An 18,480-nucleotide genomic window follows, 5' to 3' on the forward strand; every position below is an offset into this window, starting at 1 on the left:
TTGCATTTTTAAACAAATTGCATCTCCCATAGAACAGCTGCTAGTTCTGTTGCCTGAGAAACGCTAATAGTCACAGTGATGTAGACATGTATTCACTTCACATTTAAGAACCGGCCTGTTTCTTTTACTACTGCTGGCAACAGAGACAATGGTATCTATTTTATAAGATTATTGACTCAAGCCTAAAGTGAAAGTAAAATGAAAGCAGCGCAAGCTGGGCTGCACAAAATAAAATCAGTACATTTATGGAAACATTCTTTGCTTTACGTAGTTATACCTATGATCTACATAACTGGCCATTAAAAATAATATCTGCTTTGTCACAGGCTTTGAAGGCTCCACTGCGCTGAACCCCGAGAGCCACCCAGCAGATCTTCAAGGGTCCCCAGTTACATACTGAAGGGGACAGGTTAGGACAGGTTAGGTTACCCAAAAACCTGTGTAGTCACCCCCCCCCCCAACCAGACCTCAAGACTTTTTAAATTACTTTCTCTGAGGATTCAGTAGCTAGAAAAGCATTAGCTAGCATTGGCTTCGCTGTAACAAAAAGGCTGAGAAAACAATGCTTTTTGCTTCCCAGGCCTCCAGTGGCCTTGCCAGCACGCCTCCAGCTTATCTTACCCAGTTGCAACAAATCTTGGACACGCTGACGCGCAGGCTTCTCAACCCCCTTTTCCTGGGAAGGGCGCCAGGAGTCCCAAGACAGGAGTTTCTGTTCATGCTCAGGGAAACTCATGAGGCAGGGCTCCTGGGTCGGGGGGTGGTGGAGGGAATATATGCTGTGTGCAATGGCTGTAAAAGTTGTACTTGCTTGTGAATTATCCCGCAGGTTCCTTCTGCTACCCGGATGGCAGAATAAAAGCTCTTTCTCTGAATTAACCCCTCGGTGTCTGTACTGGCTCCTTCTTCCCTCCCCGGGAGCAATGCTCTTCCCACCCGTGGGCAAGGCCTGAAAGGCTACAATACAAGTCCTCTTCTCAGCTTACCCCTCATAATTCTAGGCATAGCACCAGCCAGGTAGAATAATTTCTATAACAACCAAGAAACATCGTTAAATAAGGATGAAGCACCAATGCCAACCTTTTTTAGCCTCTAAGAGTTGTTCCATGGGTAAAATGAGACAAATATATACTGTAACATGTACTGAGTCCATGAGACACAGCAGGGAGGGAATCTAAAACAGCCCGGTCCTAAAACCCACTGCTCCAGCACATAATTGCTTGCCATGGGGTATATCAACAGTCAAACCAGTGCAATCCCAAAGAACGTTTGTTTGTCACCTTTTAGAGCTGGGGTGGGGAACTTGAGCTCCCCCCATCCCACACCAGAAACCTCTTTGAATTCTGTGGTTTTAAATATCAGGACATAATAACAATCATCTGTTCCTTAGCAGGTCTTAAAATTAGATTAATACAACCTCAGATGAACAGAAACACATGACATATTACACTGTGTCATGTGAATGACAGAATTCAAATGAGGCTGTGCTTTCTTTTTCCCATGACTGTGTGTGTGTACACCCACACATCAAGAACAAAAAAAATACTGGGGAATTAATAATAATAATAATAATAATAATAATAATAATAATAATTTATTTATTTGTTTGTTTGTTTATACCCTGCTCATCTGGCTGGGTTCCCCCAGCCATTCTGGGCAGCTTCCAACAAAATATAAAAATACAATAAAACTTCAAACATTAAAAACTTCCCTAAACAGGGCTGCCTTCAGATGTCATCTAAAAGTCAGATAGTTGTTTATTTCCTTGACATCTAATGGGAGGGCGTTCCACAGGGCGGGCGCCACTACCGAGAAGGCCCTCTGCCTGGTTCCCTGTAACTTCGCTTCTCGCAGTGAGAGAACCACCAGAAGGCCTCGGAGCTGGACCTCCAGTATCACAGTAGTGATGGGTGAGCTGCTATGCTTGGCAAAACTGCTAGTATCTGCTGTGTTGTGATAAGAGATGGATCAGGGATTTCTTCCATTTCCTTCCTGTGCTGAGAGGCAGCAGTAGAGGTTAGAGTGCTGAAGCCAACATTGTACAGGGACATGATGGCTGGGGATATTGTTGGTCCTTATGATGTCAGCAACCTGAATCCATGATGGCACATCTATCCAACATAGCAACAATACACTTTCACATCTCTTGACTGTGGCAGCATCACCACCCTCCACTGCTATGCAGTGTTGAAATGTAAGGGCAAAGTTCCCCTCCACCTTCTGTTGCCACGAGGTTGACCACTGGTAGTTTTGCCTAGCATACAGCCTCACGGCTCACCACTACATTCGAACTAATGGAAATCAAGGAGGTACCCACAATGAACTCTCTGAGGTGTCCAACCATCAGCCTGATTTTACTAAGAGAGACAAGAAATAGTCTTATAACAATATGTAAGAGAAATAACAGAAAATCTGGAATAATCCTTTAGCAAATAGCAGGACCAGGCATCTGCTTCCACCCATTATGGTCTAATAATTGGTATAAGATTTTCATTGTATTCTATATTATAATATGGAATAATCATTTTTACTGTCACATAAATTGTTACGGGTCTGTCTAAGCAATACATAGAACTTCTGATTATATTTATGCTTAGACCATGTATATGTGGAAACTCACCTGAAAATCATTTGGATATCCATGTAAATATGCTTGATACTGAGGTTTTAGATGTGCAACAAACTATTAAAAGTTTATAACATTCAAGGTTGTGTGAATCGTTACAAACACAACTTACAAATAACTTGACTATGAATGTATGTCAGTATTAGTTATTGTAATAATCTATCTCCCATGAGTTTAATCTCATGTATTTTCCTATATAAATTAAAAGTCACCTCTTGCCTTGAGAGCAAACAGAGGAGCACTCTCAGTGGATTATTCAATGACATACAGTCATGGTATTCTCCTCTTGGAGATTCATCAAAGTGAGCCAATAATTTCCCACAAGTATTGCAAGATTTGTTTCTTTATACTGGCATTCAAACCCAAACTGGTGGAGATTAAACTTCTATGAATATTTTTGTTGTGGTATAGACAATTTTATATTTTGCTGGTTTCATTGCTTATTTTTAATACTGATCACCTCAAGATTGGTGAGGTCAGAAACCTAAATCCCCTAAAAATTCAACTTTGAAGACTATGGCTTCCTAGTCAGGCTGTCTTCTGATTAAAGATGCTTGAACAAGCATATGACTTGTAGGCAGCAATTCCACTTCCCTGGAAGTTAAGTCCCAATGACCTCCTCTGAGCAGACAGATACAGGATTCAACTACATTCTACTAGATTAAATCTGCATACATATGCATATGAATAAAAACTCTCTTTCTTTTTCTTTGTTTTTAGATCGTACACACAGTACCATAGGAGGAATCACCTTAGAAAATATACTCACTCCTATGTGAAAGAAAACAGAATTCTTCTAGGAAGGCACTTGCCATCTAGCGTTGATAATTTACAAAAAATTAAAAACCTACTACCCAATTAATCAGGAGCACTATTTTAATTTTCTTCCTTAACTGATCAATCTAACTAACTGTTTAATTAGCTAAACACTGCTGTCCTACATCATAGGCTTGCAGTACCCAAAATACTCAGCACTGTGGCCTTCAGTTCTGAAGCATCCTCCACTTACCCAAATGCTGGTCCTTCATCATCAATGTAACGTTTCTCAAAAGGTCTTTTTCTTCCCCACTTTGCATTAAAATTGTTATTTTTAGACCTTGATGTCCACTGAAGTTGAGGGTCAGGCAGCAGGGTGTTTGAACAAGGGGGGGGGGGGAGGTGTGAAAAGAGGACAGAAAAAAATTAAGGAAAGCCACTGCCAGCAAGTATTGACAATAATGGGCTAGATGGACCAATGGTTGGATGCAATATAAAGCAGATTCCCAAACAATTTCATTTATTTCAATTACAGTCTTGAGTCTGTGGTCCTTCTCACGCCTTAGACTTTACCCAAAGGGCTGCACAAGCAGTCAGCAAATGAACCCAGTTTCACAGTGGATGGAACTCCTAACTCTCTTATCTCGCTATTATAACAAGTAATTCAATCTGCTCCATGTCCCACAAATCTATGGAAATTATGGAAATGGAATGCTATACAGGCAGACACCCCCACCTACACACCTTCAATATATGTGCGACCATGTAAACACAAATTGTTCCAAACCAGGAAGTGACACGGAATCATAATAAAGACAGCACTGAAACGTGATGGAATTGGGGCAGGGGTGGAGCGGGGTATTTGCAAGTTTTTTCAATGGGTTCCAATTATGCGCGATTTGGCATATTGCAGCCCTGAAAACTAGAAATCTGCACGTGTATCCAAAGGCTGTGATCTCAGACCTTGCATGCGTAGTGCAGGGCGCAGAATGATCTCTTTTAAGGATAGCCTCCCTTCTCCCACCAGGTCTCTGTGCTTAGTGCACCACCATTGAGCAAAAACACTGTGGAAGCTTGGCCAACCTGCCCTTCTCAATAAAGGATTGGAAAACTATGACCCTCCAGATATTGCTGGACTGTTAACTTCCATCACCTCTGACCACTGGTCATACTCTGTAGGGTTGATGGGAGCCCTGTAACTCTTCCCCACCTCTGCTCTAAGTGGAGGCCTCTCCTTATAGCAGTAGGTTCCTTAGTCAAGCCTTCAGTGCACAGATGCTCCCAGCAGAAGCAAAGTCATGCATGTGAGGAGGAGCAGCCTGCTGGATGCGCCATCCATGGGCTGGATGCAGCCAGCAGGCCTCTCCCCATGCCACCCCCTCTCTCAGGCCCCTTTTGTCCTGCTGGTTCCCTCTGATAAGCTGAGCATGGCAGAGAGGAGGGACAAAAATGCAGGATGGGGAGGTTTCCCCTGTACAATTTGCCACCGCCACAAGTAGGGAACAGCTCAGCAGCAGGGAAGAGGAAGCATGACTGAGTCCTGCTATCAAGTTGCCCGTGAATAAAGAGTTTGCTTTCTTTCACAAGGGCAGTTTATTGCCTTTCTGTGGTGTACACTGAGAAAGGAAGCCTCCTTTCAGTACATAGCACAGAGACACTCTCTTTCTCCCTGGGCACTTGCTGCCTTATTGTCTGTGTCTGAGTGAGAGAGAAAGCGGTGTGCATGAGATATCTGTCTGTCTGTCTCTCTGCTTCAGACCTGCCCATTTAAATGGATGGGCTTGCTGAGATGCCGTGTCCTTGCAACAAGCACGTGGGGAAGAGGGGACATAAGTGTTTCTTACGAGAGACCCCTCCTCCGTATCTTGCTTTTATTGCACAGAAAACTGCAGTCAAAATGAACAAATGAAAGGTGTTAAATAGTTTCGTCCTTCATTTTTCATAAAGTGTCAGCTCAATGTGTTATTTATCATTCGCAGGCATAAAGTGCAAAACTAGATATTTAAATACAGTGGTACCTCGGGTTACATACGCTTCAGGTTACAGACTCCACTAACCCAGAAATAGTACCTCGGGTTAAGAACTTTGCTTCAGGATGAGAACAGAAATCGCGCGGCAGCAGCGGGAGGCCCCATTAGCTAAAGTGGTGCTTCAGGTTAAGAACAGTTTCAGGTTAAGAACGGACCTCCGGAACGAATTAAGTTCTTAACCCAAGGTACCACTGTAGTACACAACATCTTGTGGGATACCACTGTAATTATAGAACATTTAATTTTCAAAACATGAATAATGCTTGTCCTAAAATAGCTCTTCCCAAGCCCTTCACAGCAGTGCAGAAAACAATAAACTTCTGTTTACCTCTTGCAATGTGCGATCCCACGGGTGGGAAAGTCTAGACAGTGGGGACTGAACATGGGCATCATCTGACTGTGAGGATTTCTTCTTTGGTATTCGATACTGGAATGAAACATTGCATTTTTTGCAGCAAAAGAATGGAAAAGAAAACAATAAAACAACATTGAACTCCACTCACAACCTTCAAGGAAAAAAGAGTTAAGGTACAGAAACTAGTAAATTATGATATTCGCATTTGGAACTCTGGGCACTGAACTTGTGAGACTTCCAGTGAAGATGGCAACAAGTAAGGCTACTTATCTGTGAACTCTGCAGACTGTTCTGGTTTTAGTTTACTTTTATTTTGAATACTGTTAAAGCATGCTCAGCAGCATTTAACAACAACAACAACAACAACAACAATTAAATTTGTATACCACCCTTCATCCAAAGATCACAGGGCGGTTCACGACATAAAAATATAAAATGAGAACACAAAATACATAATACAACAAAAACCAATAACCCTTCCCCCACAAACACATTTAACAGACCATAGAATGTTAATCAGGCCTACTCACAGAGGAACATAGTCACCTGGCGCCTAGATGGGTAGAGAAGGCACCAGGCAAGCATTCCACAAACGGGGAGACACTGCAGGAAAGGGCCACTCTTGTACTGCCACCCTCCTCATGGAGGAGACACAAGAAGAAGGGGCTCAGATGACAATCACAAGGTCCAGGTTGGTTCATACAAGAGCCATTTAAGGCTTTTTAAGTCTAAACCAACACTGTGAATTGGGCTGGGAAACTAACTGATAATCAGTGCAATTGGACCAGGATCAGTGCAATATGTTCACACCATCTTGTCCAGGTGACAAACCTGACCACCAAATTATGCACTAGCTGAAGTTTCCAAACTGTCTTCAGATGCAGCCCCATGTATAATGAAGTAATAGTACAAACATATATCAATGTTACGTATATAAAAGCAATATTCATTAGACATAAGAGTTTTAATTTGCCAAATAGGTCAATCTTACGGTCGTTGTAGTTATGTTCATGTATTTTTCATTTCTAAGAATGTGGCATACATTTGTTTATTTACATGTAAATGTTATTCCGATCCATCCAAATGGTGACATTTTAGAAAAGCTACCAAATATTATGAGCTACACTCCCAAAATAATGGATGCAGATCAAGGACAACTTACTTTAGGCTGACTTGATGATGATTTTTTTCCATGTCCCTCCATAGTTGCTGCTGTACAAGGCAGACAGAAAGTAGCAGTATTGTGAATCATGTTATAATCAGCATTTCCAAAAGTAGCTAATTAAAGTATCATTAGGAGGCAATGCATATTTCCCAGATGTTAATGGTAGGCACATCCCGGGTGAATAAAAATGTTTCTCTGGTGATTGCTTTCTCCAAAATCTGTATACAGCTCCAAGGCAACTGCTGATCCCAAGGACTTCAAATCATAAGGAGGTGGCATTAACGACATGCCTATTGTTTTCATTTCTGCTACTGCCAAGGACATTAACTGATAAAAAGCTGGTCTGTGCCGTTTCGTTTGGCAAGTTCCAAGTTGATTGGGAAACAGAACATCCACCAATCCAGGAGCCTTTTCTATGCTAAGCGCTACTTTGAAAGAAAAAGGTCTAATTGGTACGGCATCTTCTGCATCACAGATTTAGACTATTAAAACAATTCTGACACAGGCCTTGTACAAATGTAATGGTACAATGCAGAGGAAACTGAAAATGCCCCATGGACTGGCATATTCCTCCCTCTTCTTCCTCTTCCAGGCATGTTCCTTCCTTTCCCCCTTTATTCTGCACCCCTTTCTGCACTAGCTATACTGAACATTATGTGTAAATGAGTCTAAATAGACCCATTGGGTTTAAATTTCTGAGTGGCTTTTGGCAGATTTGACTACAACATCAATAGCCCAGATCAAATAGGTACTGTGTTCTGTCTGGATTTTGAGTCGTGCCCCTCTTTATAATTGGTGCACACTCAGAGAGCCTGTGTGGTGTAGTGGTTAAGAGCAGTAAATTCATAATCTGGGGAACCGGGTTCGCGTCTCCGCTCCTCCGCATGCAGCTGCTGGGAGACCTTCGGCTAGTCACACTTATCTGAAGTCTCTCAGCCCCACTCACCTCACAGAGTGTTTGTTGTGGGGGAGGAAGGGAAAGGAGAATGTTAGCCGCTTTGAGACTCCTTCAGGTAGTGATAAAGCGGGATATCAAATCCAAACTCTTCTTCAGTGAATCACTAGTAATGTTAGCATATCTCCTTGTGGGTTGACATGTAGTGATCCATAAGGCTTGGTTTGGCAAGAGATGCTGGGAAAGTGGTAGTGTGAGACATTATCTACAGCAGGGTTGGGGAACCTATTTTTTAGCGTGAGAGCCACATTCCCTCCTGGGAAACCTTCAGAGAGGCCAGCGGTAGGCTGACCAGACAGAGCAACAAGTGTAAGTGTTATGTCTGTAAAGGAAGCGAGTTCCTACACACATGCACATACCTCTCTGCCTGTCCTTCATCCAGTTAAGCAAGAGGCATTATCAGAGTTCAAGGGCACATCCCAACCAAGCAAAAATATGCAATGTGCAAAGCAGAACCAGCTGGAATGCAGCCTTGGAAGTGTTCTGAAGGCCAGTCAGTGATGCCTGGAAGGAGCCACATTTGACACACACACACACACCACCCAAGTTAATGCTAGTTAACTATTAGTGTTGCATTTCTAATTGGGAGAGTAAAAATGATACACCTCCCCCATAACACATACATGTTTGTGAAATAGAGATATTAACCCACCACGACAGCAACAAGAACACAATACAATACAGTGGTACCTCGGGATGCGAACGGGATCCGTTCCAGAGCCTCATTCGCATCCCGAACAGAACATAAGACGCGACAGCGCGTCTGCGCATGTCACGTCTCGCCACTTCTGCACATGCGTGTGATGTCATTTTGACCGTTTGCGCATGCGCGAGTAGCAAAACCTGGAAGTAACGCGCTCCATTACTTCCAGGTTGCTGCGGAGCGCAACCCGAAAGTGCTCAACCTGAAGCGTATTTATCCCGAGTTATGACTGTATCGATGAACAATTGGGGGGAAACCAAAAGCTGAATGTCACTGTAAAAAAAGTTGTTCTCTAAAAATCACCTGACAACAAGAGTCTCACTCTTCTTTCAACAAGACTTTTGTAATTAACAGCTAGCTGCTTGACATGCCAAAATGCCACAGTCAAACCTTTTCTTGGTCTGGAGACAAAATAATAAGAAAAGCTTCATAGCTAAATCATTGTCTTTTTCTGAACTTGAACCTTGCAAAGAAACATCTGTACATCTAGACTGCATCTTTTGTATTGCCTCAATGTTTACAGTATTTTACCTATTCCTGTTATTATCGATGACTGGGTGAACCGGGGATAACACACCATGCATCTGATGAAATGGCCCGAGCCCCCAAGTGCTGATGGCATAAAAATCCGTTAATTTCCAAGGCAATAAAAGGCTCTCGGTTGTTTTCGCTGCTGCAGCAACAAGGACTCCTTTCTGTAAGACAGGTGGGCAAGGGCTTCGTTGTTGTTGTTTAGGACACTTCGCGATACGCATAATACAACAAACCTGGGGATTTGGGGATTTACAACCCCCTGTGTACGTTTAACTAGGACGTGGACGCCAACCGAAAGCAGCCCGGCTTCCTTCCGAGCAAGCATGCACAGGGACTGAGACTGCAATCCTAAACGCATTTACATGGGAGTAAGGAAGACCCACTGGCAAAAGGGCTGCGCCTTCAACCCCCATCAAAAAACACAGATGATCCCCCCCGCTCGCCTCTGATGGGACAAACATCACATTATTTATGGTGCCTGGCAGTATTTAAAATGCAATCACGACCGCAGGACCAGCATCCCTCAGAAAGGAAGCGGATCCGGGCGTGTTCCGGGGAAAAGAAAACAAACCCGCGGTAGGTCCGGCCCCTTCACCACCCGCCCCTCTCTCCTCTCACCTGGCCACGGGAACGCCACGGCCCCCCTCCGAGCGCGCTCGGCTTTGTCGATCCGGAGTGGCGCCGGAGCCGCTTGGTCTGCCCTGCGCACTTCCGGCACAGGCGCCGCCCCGCCGCTTTCTCTTCGGTGGGGTAGCCGAGCCAGGCAGCCACGTGCCGGGCGATGCGCATCAGCCTTCTCGGCTTTCGGGCCTCTCTCCGCCCCACTTTGCCTCTCCGGGTCTGGCTGAGGAGGCCCTCCCCTCGCATACATCCACGCCCCCCTCCCCGCCATCCCTTCATGGTCTTGTTTCGAAACCACAACGGGAAAACAAAGCTTTTAAAAAAAGTTAACGTGGGGTGGTTGCGTTGGTTCATTTAAAGGAAGAAAAATACTAAGCCACTCTTGAATGAGCTTTGCAGCGCGCTTGCCTGCCTTTTCACACAGTGGGTGTTGCGCAAGCGAAGGGAGAAAAAGGTTACTGGGTTGCCCCTTGGAAAAAACAGAGTACAGTATGAGAGATGAAGTGACGCCCTGCGAGATGTTTTTCTGGGCTGGGTTCCAGCCACTTGTTTCCTTTTGCTTGCCCTTTTGTGCTAATTAAGCATAGCTCTTAACTGCTATCATGTTTCCCTTTCATTTTCTCTTCCTAAAGATACACTCTCACCCATTTCAACTACAGTATTACTGTATTCATATGACTTGGCTTAAACTTTCTTTCTGCTTGGAGGTGTAGACACAGTTGTGCTCAATCCCAGCAATATTAAAATCTTCACTTCTGTCTCCAGAAACAGCTATCTATGCGCACACACACACAGTCATACCTCGGGTTACAGATGCTTCAGGCTGCGTTTCTTCGGGTTACGGACCTGCCGAAACCCGGAAGTACTGGAACGGGTTACTTCCAGGTTTTGGCGGTCGCACATGCACAGAAGCACTAAATCATGTATTGCGCATGTGCAGAAGTGGTGAATCGCAACCCGCGCGTGTGCAGACGCGCCGCTGCGGGTTGCGAATGTGCATCCAGCACGGCTCACATTTGCAACCCAAGCGTCCAAGCTTTAATAAAGATCAGCCTTACTAGTTACTTCCGGGTTCCAGCAGTTGCGCATGCGCAGAAGCGCTAAATCACACTTTGCGCAAAAGCGCTGAATTGCAACCCATGCGTGCGCAGACGCGGCGCTACGGGTTGCAAATGCTGTGGGTTGTGAACGTGCCTCCCGCACGGATCATATTTGCAACCCGAACGTCCACTGTAATGCCATTTGCTTCTGTAAACAGAAATGCTTGCTGAAACAGATTGCCTGCTTTTTCATATGTGTCAAATGAAGTTAGTGGAAAGTTTTCAGATACCCTTTGAAGCTCCTCCCTGTTTTTGTATCCTGCAATCCATCAAGTGCTTTAAGTAATTCAGTCCCTGCTTTGTTTCGCCACTAATGGCCTTTTCTTTCTGTGCTCGCCAAAGGAATGTAACAGATAAGGGGCCTGAATTATAAGAAGGTGTGAAGGAGTTTCCCTATGTCTGGTTTTCTCAGGTCTTGATAATAGCCAGGAGTCTCCTGAGAAGGAGGGAGGAGGAGGAAAGATGGGAGGAGGAAAGGCAGGGACAGGGTTTACATTTATCTGGGAGTTCCATAAAATTGGAAAGCTGAGTTTGCTGCTTCCTCTTCTGCGTGTGTGTATATGATTTTGGTTATATCTTTCTGCATGTAATTTTCTTAATATAAATAAATAAGGGTGCAGTCCTATAATGCTTCTTTGAAAATAACTTCTGTTGAATAGTAGAAATTGCGACGCACAAGTAGATGTTTAGATGTGTATTGTGGGCATATGTAGGTTTACAACCCCCTAGGTATCAAGGTTAGTTTCATACATCACATTCATAAGGAGTAGCCATACAATATTCTACACAGTGCACATTTCAAGTTGTGTGGATTGCATAGGTGTAATGTTGTGTGTGTTTTGGCCATATAGGGCACGTATGGCAGTTTTAACTTGGGAGCAATTTAAGAATTCAGTATGGTGTTTACAGAATTAAAGAACTGGATGAAATGCAAAGAACAAGGAAACCTCAATACAACAAAGATTAGGAAGCACTTTCCCACATTATCAATTTTCATGCCTATCTTTAGCATGTAGTGCACAACTGAGTTTGTAAATTATTTGCCCTTAAATTTGGCACCATAGCTATACTTGATTAGGAAACAATAAGCCCTGAACTACAACATCTTAATAGTTGACTCTGTTCGGACAGATCTCTGAAGCAAAATATCCAGAAGTATCTAGAAGCCTTTGCTGTTATTCTCAAGCAACATGAATGTAAGTATGTTCTGTATTTAGGGGTGTCTGTACAGGGGGCCTAAGGGGAGAGGAGACTGAGGGAAAAGTGTGCTTCACAGCCAGAAGTCTTGGCGCCAATAGCCTTGGCACTTCACTGGATACTGTACTGGCAAAAGTCAAGTAGAACTACACTAGAAATATATCTACTTTTTATCTGTTACTACTGGCTAAAATTACCCAGTTCATAGAATGCTCTGAAGGTATCTACTAAAGTTTTACACTAAAGTATAGTAGGTTTGGGCCTCACCAGTACTTTAAAACATCTAATAAACCTCTCATCATTCTGTGCTACTTTGAAAATGGAACGGGATACAAATGCAACAAATATAAATATTTGTCACTTTTTAAGTGATTTAAGTTAAAGTTATTTTTACTGCCGTCCCCACCTGAATAGTGATATTTTAAGATTTTCTACAATATTTTTACAAGAACTTGAATACAGATGTTTAAGAAATGTATGGTTTTTTTGTTTATGTCATGATCTGTCTGTTTTATTTGTAGTGGTCACAGATGAATGAAGACTTGAGCTTCAGAAAACTAATAAATGGTTCAGAATGTCCAGAAACTCTCAAATATGACTTTAATAAAAATGGAGAGCTTAGGCATATGGATACCAATGAACCTTTTGTTTATGATTATCAAGATTCAGATAATGCTAATCACCGACATTATCAATTTCTTGGATACTTAATTACGCAGTATGTTTTCGAGCTCCTGGAAAAGACATGCAAACTGCAAAAGATTTACATCCCAACAGATGCTCCAGACAATGAACGTTGCAGTTTTTTTTTCATGAGTGAGAATGCATTAACTAATTGCTCAATTCTAGTCGTCCTCCTTCAAGACAAAGGACCTTTTCGTGCAGGTCAGTGGGGACGAAAAGTCATAGTTCATGAAGGCCTCCAACACGGATCTCAAATACCATTCATCATAAAGGCTCTGCAGTGCTCTTGGGGAGTGATTGTTTTAAATCCCAATGATAACTTCATTGAACTGAAGACAGAACAAGAATGCTTAAGCCTGCCTGTGAAAAAAGACTCCACATGTCCACTACAGTTACCCTTGGCAGTCCCAAAGAGAGAGAGCAGTAGCCCTGAAGAGCATACAAGTTACGTTTGGGACCATTTCATTTCAAAGAGCACAGCGGAAAAGGTGGCTTTCATTGCCCATGGCTATGGAGGTTTGGTTTTCATTGACCTCCTCATGCAGAGAACTTCAGAGGTAATGAGCAAAGTAGGTGCTGTCGCACTTATTGACTCCACACATCACACACCGCACCAGACACAAGGCATTTCCCAGGTGCAGGCCTGGATATGGAAACATTGCCGGGAGTGGGTATCACACAGTGAACCTTTAGATAAGTCAATAGGCTTTATGGTGAAAGTGGATTGCCCTACAGTCTCCACAGGAACTGAAAATTATAGCCTGGCTCCTTCCTCTAGTCTACAGTCCATTTTCAATTATCTTAAGAGTGCACTGAAAGTCTTCACTAAACAACCATTCAATCGTTCACCTATTCTAACAAGGAGCAAATCAATGAAAACAAGTTAAGCATCTGTTATTCATACCCATTTTTCCTCCAATAGAAGTTTTGTATTAGCTTTAATGATTAAGCTTAACATTGAGGTAAAAGTACTTTATCTAAATATGAAGCATACCATTACCATTCTAATATTTGTTGTCCCATTTCCATTTCTGAAACTTTATGTGAATGTAAATGTAACAACTGTTCCCTGTTTCTGGCAAAACTTCCTTCCTTCCTTTGAAAAGTCTGGGGTTTAATCTGAATAAATCACTGGATACATTGCAATTTTGAGTGGAAACTTCAGTGCATAGCAAAAAGAATGAGAAAACTTTGCTTGAAAGATGGGTTTACCCCTTCATCCTTCCTACGGTATCATCATACTTTGACATAATACAGTTGAGTTTAGTTCTTAATATCTTAAAATATTTATTTTTTAAATAAACCAATTTTAACATTTAAACTCCCACCCACCATCCTTTTCCAAAAGAGAATTTCCCATTTTGGGTTGTGAAACTAGAAATACCTTATATTTCTGAAGATGTAGTGTTCAGCTGATGGCTGGGAAGTTAGGACAGGTAGTGGGAGCAGTTATAACATTTCAGAATAAAAACCCATTCATTTTTTAAATCTTTTCTTCAGGATGCTTCTACGGGACATGGCCGCTCTAGAATGTTAATTATATCCTTATATAGCCCGAAAGCATTTATTTAGTACAAGAACATATTACTCTACTGCAGTTTTTTTGACATATTAGAATTAAATAAGTTGCAGCCTAAGCAATTCCAGTCAATTTCATTGAAAAATGAATTAATGAAAGTCTGTCTCTGAGGCTGACCAATATGATCCTGTGTACAAAAAAGAACAGTCTCAGCTCCTTTTTTTCATTTGCTTTCAAAATGCAATTGACATATGTTTGGAGAAGACGTGGAATCATCAGCTTTAAGCAGTTCATATTCCACCTGTCACTCCTCTCCCAGTGGGGCATTAAATGCCTTGATACAGAAGGTCATACTTGGGAATATTCTTTGGATCAATTGGGCTTCGTACGATCAGTTTTCCACGCATTGCTCCACGGTAAATCACCTCAATCAAATCTATGAAGTCTTGTTTTGTTTTGAAACTTCCCACAAATTTAGTGTGATCTGGAGATCTAAGTAGGAAAGTAAAAGGGAACAAAGTAAATGAAAGCTAGAACAACAAAATACAAGCTTAAATTCTGAAATAGTCATAGCTCCCAAGTCTGAACCCTAAAAAAACTCAAGCCACAAATCTTCTAGTCTTTAAAGCAGGGATGAGAAACCTCAGGCTTAGGGGCCAAATGTAGCTTTTTGAGACTCTACCTCAGGCTTTGAGACTCTTCCTCAAGTACTTTGGCCAGGCTGGAACATGTTCTTAACTGTGATGTTGCTTTTTGCTTACCTGGATGGCGAGATGCAAACCACTTAAAAGCAGGCTGGGGAACCCCATGGGCCCACTTCCATGGGCCAATTTTGACAGGTGGGCTGGATAGTTTTGCATGAAACAGCCCGGCTGACCAAATAAGGCCTGGTGGGCCGGAGGCTCCCTACCCCTGGCTTAGAGGCTTTGATGATTAAGAGGTATATATATCCTGTTAAATGTGGTATACAGTGGTACCTCGGGTTAAGAACTTAATTCGTTCTGGAGGTCCGTTCTTAACCTGAAACTGTTCTTAACCTGAAGCACCACTTTAGCTAATGGGGCCTCCTGCTGCCGCTGCGCCACGATTTCTGTTCTCATCCTGAAGCAAAGTTCTTAACCCGAGGTACTATTTCTGGGTTAGCAGAGTCTGTAACCTGAAGCGTATGTAACCCAAGCTACCACTGTAGAAACCTTTGGTTTTTGTGTGGTTGAAATGTAGCTTATTACACAAACGTAAGAGCTGCATCCTTCACTTCCACTTTTGCTTGTCCCTTCCCACGAGGTTGTCCAGGACAAACTGCAACCTTTCTGCTAAACGAAGTTCTCAGCTCCTGCTTTAAAGTGACAGAATGCATACATGAACCTTGCTGGATCAGATCAAAGATCAACGTAGTCCAGCATTCTGTTTTCCAGAGAGATGGTTCCAGGAAGCCCACAAGGAATTCAAGACAGCAGCTTCAAGGGCAGCTTCCTCTGAACATGGATGTTTTATCCAGCTGCAATTGTTTTCTCCTTGAACTTTGTCTCATCCCCCTTTAAAGCAACCTGAGCCTGTGGCTGTTACGTTCGCTGTGGCTCCTGCGGGTTGTATCCATTGTTAAAACAATATTCACACCAAACCCATTAATGGACATGAATAATTTAGGTCCATTGATTTCAATGAGTCTACACTGAGTAAAATATACTTGGATACATTTGGAATTAGGGAGCAAATCCTTTGCAACTCTAGATTTGATACGACTTCTGTGCACAGAAAGTCTTTACAGAGGGTGGTGATATCATGGGCTGTCCCCTGAGCCTGCTAGATGACATCGCAAGGGATCAATGCCTTAGGAGAGCGAGAAAAATTCTCAGGGACGATTCACACCCTGGCCAGCACCTCTTTAATTTTCTACCCTTGGGCAGGAGATATAGAAATATAATCAGTCGTACCAACAGGCTAAAAAACAGTTTCTATCCATGGGCTGTTAGGCTGCTGAACGGAAAATAATATAGTGCAACAAACTTTTGGGGTTGGTGTGTTGTGCGACAAGCACACAGAGTGCAATGAGATTGAGTGTTTTTTGGGGGGGAGGCTCGGTTAATTTCATTTTACATAGGTTGTACATTGACAATAAAGGTATTATTATGATTATGATTGGTTTTGCCTCTCAGAATAGACACCTCTCAATGTCTTGTTGCCTCCAATACCGTATTAACAAATAGGTTCTAGAGACAAGATACCAAATTTGATTTTTATCCCATCTGGCTATATACGCACACATGTATGTCCATTTGTTTACATACGAATGCTCTGTGCTCCAGTATGAAAGAAAACTAAGAATTAAAAGATGATAGGCCTTTATTAGAGCCAGTGTGGTGTAGTGGTTAAGAGCGGTAGTCTCGTAATCTGGGGAACGGGGTTCGCGTCTCCGCTCCTCCACATGCAGCTGCTGGGTGACCTTGGGCCACTCACACTTCTCTGAAGTCTCTCAGCCCCACTCACCTCACAGAGTGTTTGTTGTGGGGGAGGAAGGGAAAGGATAATGTTAGCCGCTTTGAGACTCCTTAAAGGGAGTGAAAGGCAGGATATCAAATCCAAATTCTTCTTCTTCTTCTTCTTCTATTATAGAAATCCTGATTCGTAGTAATGGGAATATCCATAGTACATTTGATACATGCATTTAAAAATCTATGTTGCAATTAAGCAGCCACTCTCCTTAGTGTTAAATAACTACCTATATTGTTAAAAGATTTCTGTACCACTTTTCATTTACAAAAAAAATACCAATTATGTCCACAGTAATAAAACAAAACAATAGTCAGTAAAATATTTATCAATGAAATCAATTAATGACCAAGGACCTTGGAAGCCAGTATTAATAATATTAAGGGTTAGGGAAAGGCTATAGATGTTTAAAATTACTGGGGGGAAGTAGTGTCTTGTGGCACCCACACTAATTTCTACAGTAATGTAGAAGGATGGAGTAAAAATCAGAATATAAAATGAACATAAGGACTTGATCATATTATGATAAATCTGACAATAATATTTATTAGGTCTTTTGTGCATTGTTGATGCTTGCTAACATCACAAATGGTCACAAACAAATATCATACCAAGAATAGCTTGTACTTGGGTTACATGCAAACCAACTTACCCATAATCCACTTTCATATGCTGCCCGTTGAAAAAGAAGACAGTTGATGGAATATAGCTGATGTCAAAATATTGGGTGTACACTGGCACTATGTTTACATCCACCAAGAAAATTGCAGCCATTTTACTTAAGTCATGAGATGTTTTTGCAAGCTGTAGAGAAAAGGTTATAAAAAGTTATACTGCCCAATATGATAGGGCAAGAAATAGTCTTGAATTAAATTTAACACATTTCGAGAACAGATTGATAATTGAAGCACCAGTGCATGTGGGTTGTTTTTTTGGCGGGGGTGTGAGTGGGTGGGAATGACATGAAGGAATAACTAAGGTCAGTTTACTGCTGGGGCCAACGCCAGCACAACTTTGCGCTGTCAAAATATCAGTAGGGCTGAAGTGTTGGTAATCTGGGTTAGGACCAGGATAACAACACTATCTCTTACCATACAGTTCTATGTAATGTAAATGTTTTAAAGGGGAAAGTAAAATAAACCAGTAAAAATGAAATTTAAGAGTCTTCCAGAGTGGCTGATATTTTTACCCCCAGTCTCCTTTTCCCTCCCCTGCCCTCCTGAGTTCCCTTTCTATATTTTTATACTTAAGCCTCTGCATGGGATCCGTTCTTTGTAAAGCACAACGTACGCAGATGCTGCTTTATTAATAAAACTTTTATTATTAAATTACTTCTTATTAACACGGAATACTTTCATATGAATTCTGGCAGTAAAATGTCCTCTTTTGTTTTGTTCACAGCGGTGGGTGTGGGGGGGAAACTGTGTCTGACTTGGTTGCCCCAGACAACAAATTCCTACTGGGAGTGCGGGGGAAAAAATGCGATTGCAAGGAGCAAAATTCGCCTGCTCACAATATCGTCCAGCTGCATGCAGACGAGATCTTCATCTCTGCCAAAGCGAAGGACCAGGACTTTCTCGGCCACGCTCTTGATTGCCTCATCCACCTCCTTTTTGCTGCCGAGCTTGGGAAGCAAGAAGCTCATGGCGACTGAGAGAGGTGGGAGGCTCAGACAAGCTGCTGCAGCGCGGCCACCGACCCATGCAGAGCGCATGCGCACAAGCTTCTTTCGCGCAGAAAGAGGG

The 18,480-nt window shown here is 42.5% G+C and overlaps 3 protein-coding genes across 13 annotated transcripts in view; 1 reads left to right on the top strand and 2 right to left on the bottom strand.

The window, feature by feature from the left end:
- SENP7 (SUMO specific peptidase 7) overlaps positions 1-10,517 on the bottom strand; it is a 36,621-nt gene extending 26,104 nt beyond the window's left edge. Inside the window, exons 1-5 of one of the 5 annotated variants that reach the window (XM_081002645.1) lie at positions 9,743-10,517; positions 9,168-9,285; positions 6,930-6,979; positions 5,741-5,839; positions 3,636-3,733 (exon numbers count right to left, since the gene is read on the bottom strand). In XM_081002645.1, the coding sequence (XP_080858771.1) occupies positions 3,636-3,733; positions 5,741-5,839; positions 6,930-6,979; positions 9,168-9,285; positions 9,743-10,099 (722 nt within the window). In that variant the 5' untranslated portion in view covers positions 10,100-10,517. Of the gene's footprint in view, positions 1-3,635; positions 3,734-5,740; positions 5,840-6,929; positions 6,980-9,121; positions 9,286-9,742 lie in introns of those variants that run through there. The other 4 variants (XM_081002646.1, XM_081002649.1, XM_081002647.1 and 1 more) reach the window with 4 other exon arrangements.
- LOC308475607 (putative protein ARB2BP) lies at positions 1,651-13,779 on the top strand. 7 transcript variants are annotated; one of them, XM_081002749.1, is made up of 4 exons: positions 1,651-2,309; positions 5,868-6,023; positions 11,977-12,041; positions 12,564-13,779. In XM_081002749.1, exons 3-4 carry the CDS (start codon positions 12,036-12,038, stop codon positions 13,611-13,613), a joined length of 1,056 nt encoding a protein of 351 aa, XP_080858875.1. In that variant the 5' UTR covers positions 1,651-2,309; positions 5,868-6,023; positions 11,977-12,035; the 3' UTR covers positions 13,614-13,779. The 7 variants fall into 7 exon arrangements, with proteins under 7 accessions (XP_080858875.1, XP_080858877.1, XP_080858876.1 ...); XM_081002751.1 differs by having other exon boundaries at positions 1,651-2,194; XM_081002750.1 differs by having other exon boundaries at positions 2,283-2,391.
- Positions 13,780-13,988: 209 nt separating this feature from the next.
- TXNL4B (thioredoxin like 4B) lies at positions 13,989-18,465 on the bottom strand. The gene is made up of 3 exons (XM_081002799.1): positions 18,249-18,465; positions 17,388-17,539; positions 13,989-14,737 (listed from the first exon to the last, which is right to left on the bottom strand). The coding sequence occupies exons 1-3, from the start codon at positions 18,447-18,449 to the stop codon at positions 14,572-14,574; spliced, it is 519 nt and encodes a 172-aa protein (XP_080858925.1). The 5' UTR covers positions 18,450-18,465; the 3' UTR covers positions 13,989-14,571.
- Between the last annotated feature and the right edge of the window lie 15 nt (positions 18,466-18,480).

Source organism: Podarcis pityusensis (assembly GCF_964106645.2).
Source record: "Podarcis pityusensis genome assembly, chromosome: 4".
In the NCBI taxonomy this organism is placed as follows: domain Eukaryota; kingdom Metazoa; phylum Chordata; class Lepidosauria; order Squamata; family Lacertidae; genus Podarcis; species Podarcis pityusensis.

Bases quoted from the DNA above. Each gene is read 5' to 3' on its own strand.
- TXNL4B (XM_081002799.1), bottom strand. From the start codon at position 18,449: ATGCGCTCTGCATGGGTCGGTGGCCGCGCTGCAGCAGCTTGTCTGAGC. The intron at 17,540-18,248 runs GTGAGCAGGCGA...TTTTCTCTACAG, and splicing joins GCATGCAGCTGGACGATATT to CTTGCAAAAACATCTCATGA. The intron at 14,738-17,387 runs GTAAGTTGGTTT...TTTCCTACTTAG, and splicing joins CATATGAAAGTGGATTATGG to ATCTCCAGATCACACTAAAT.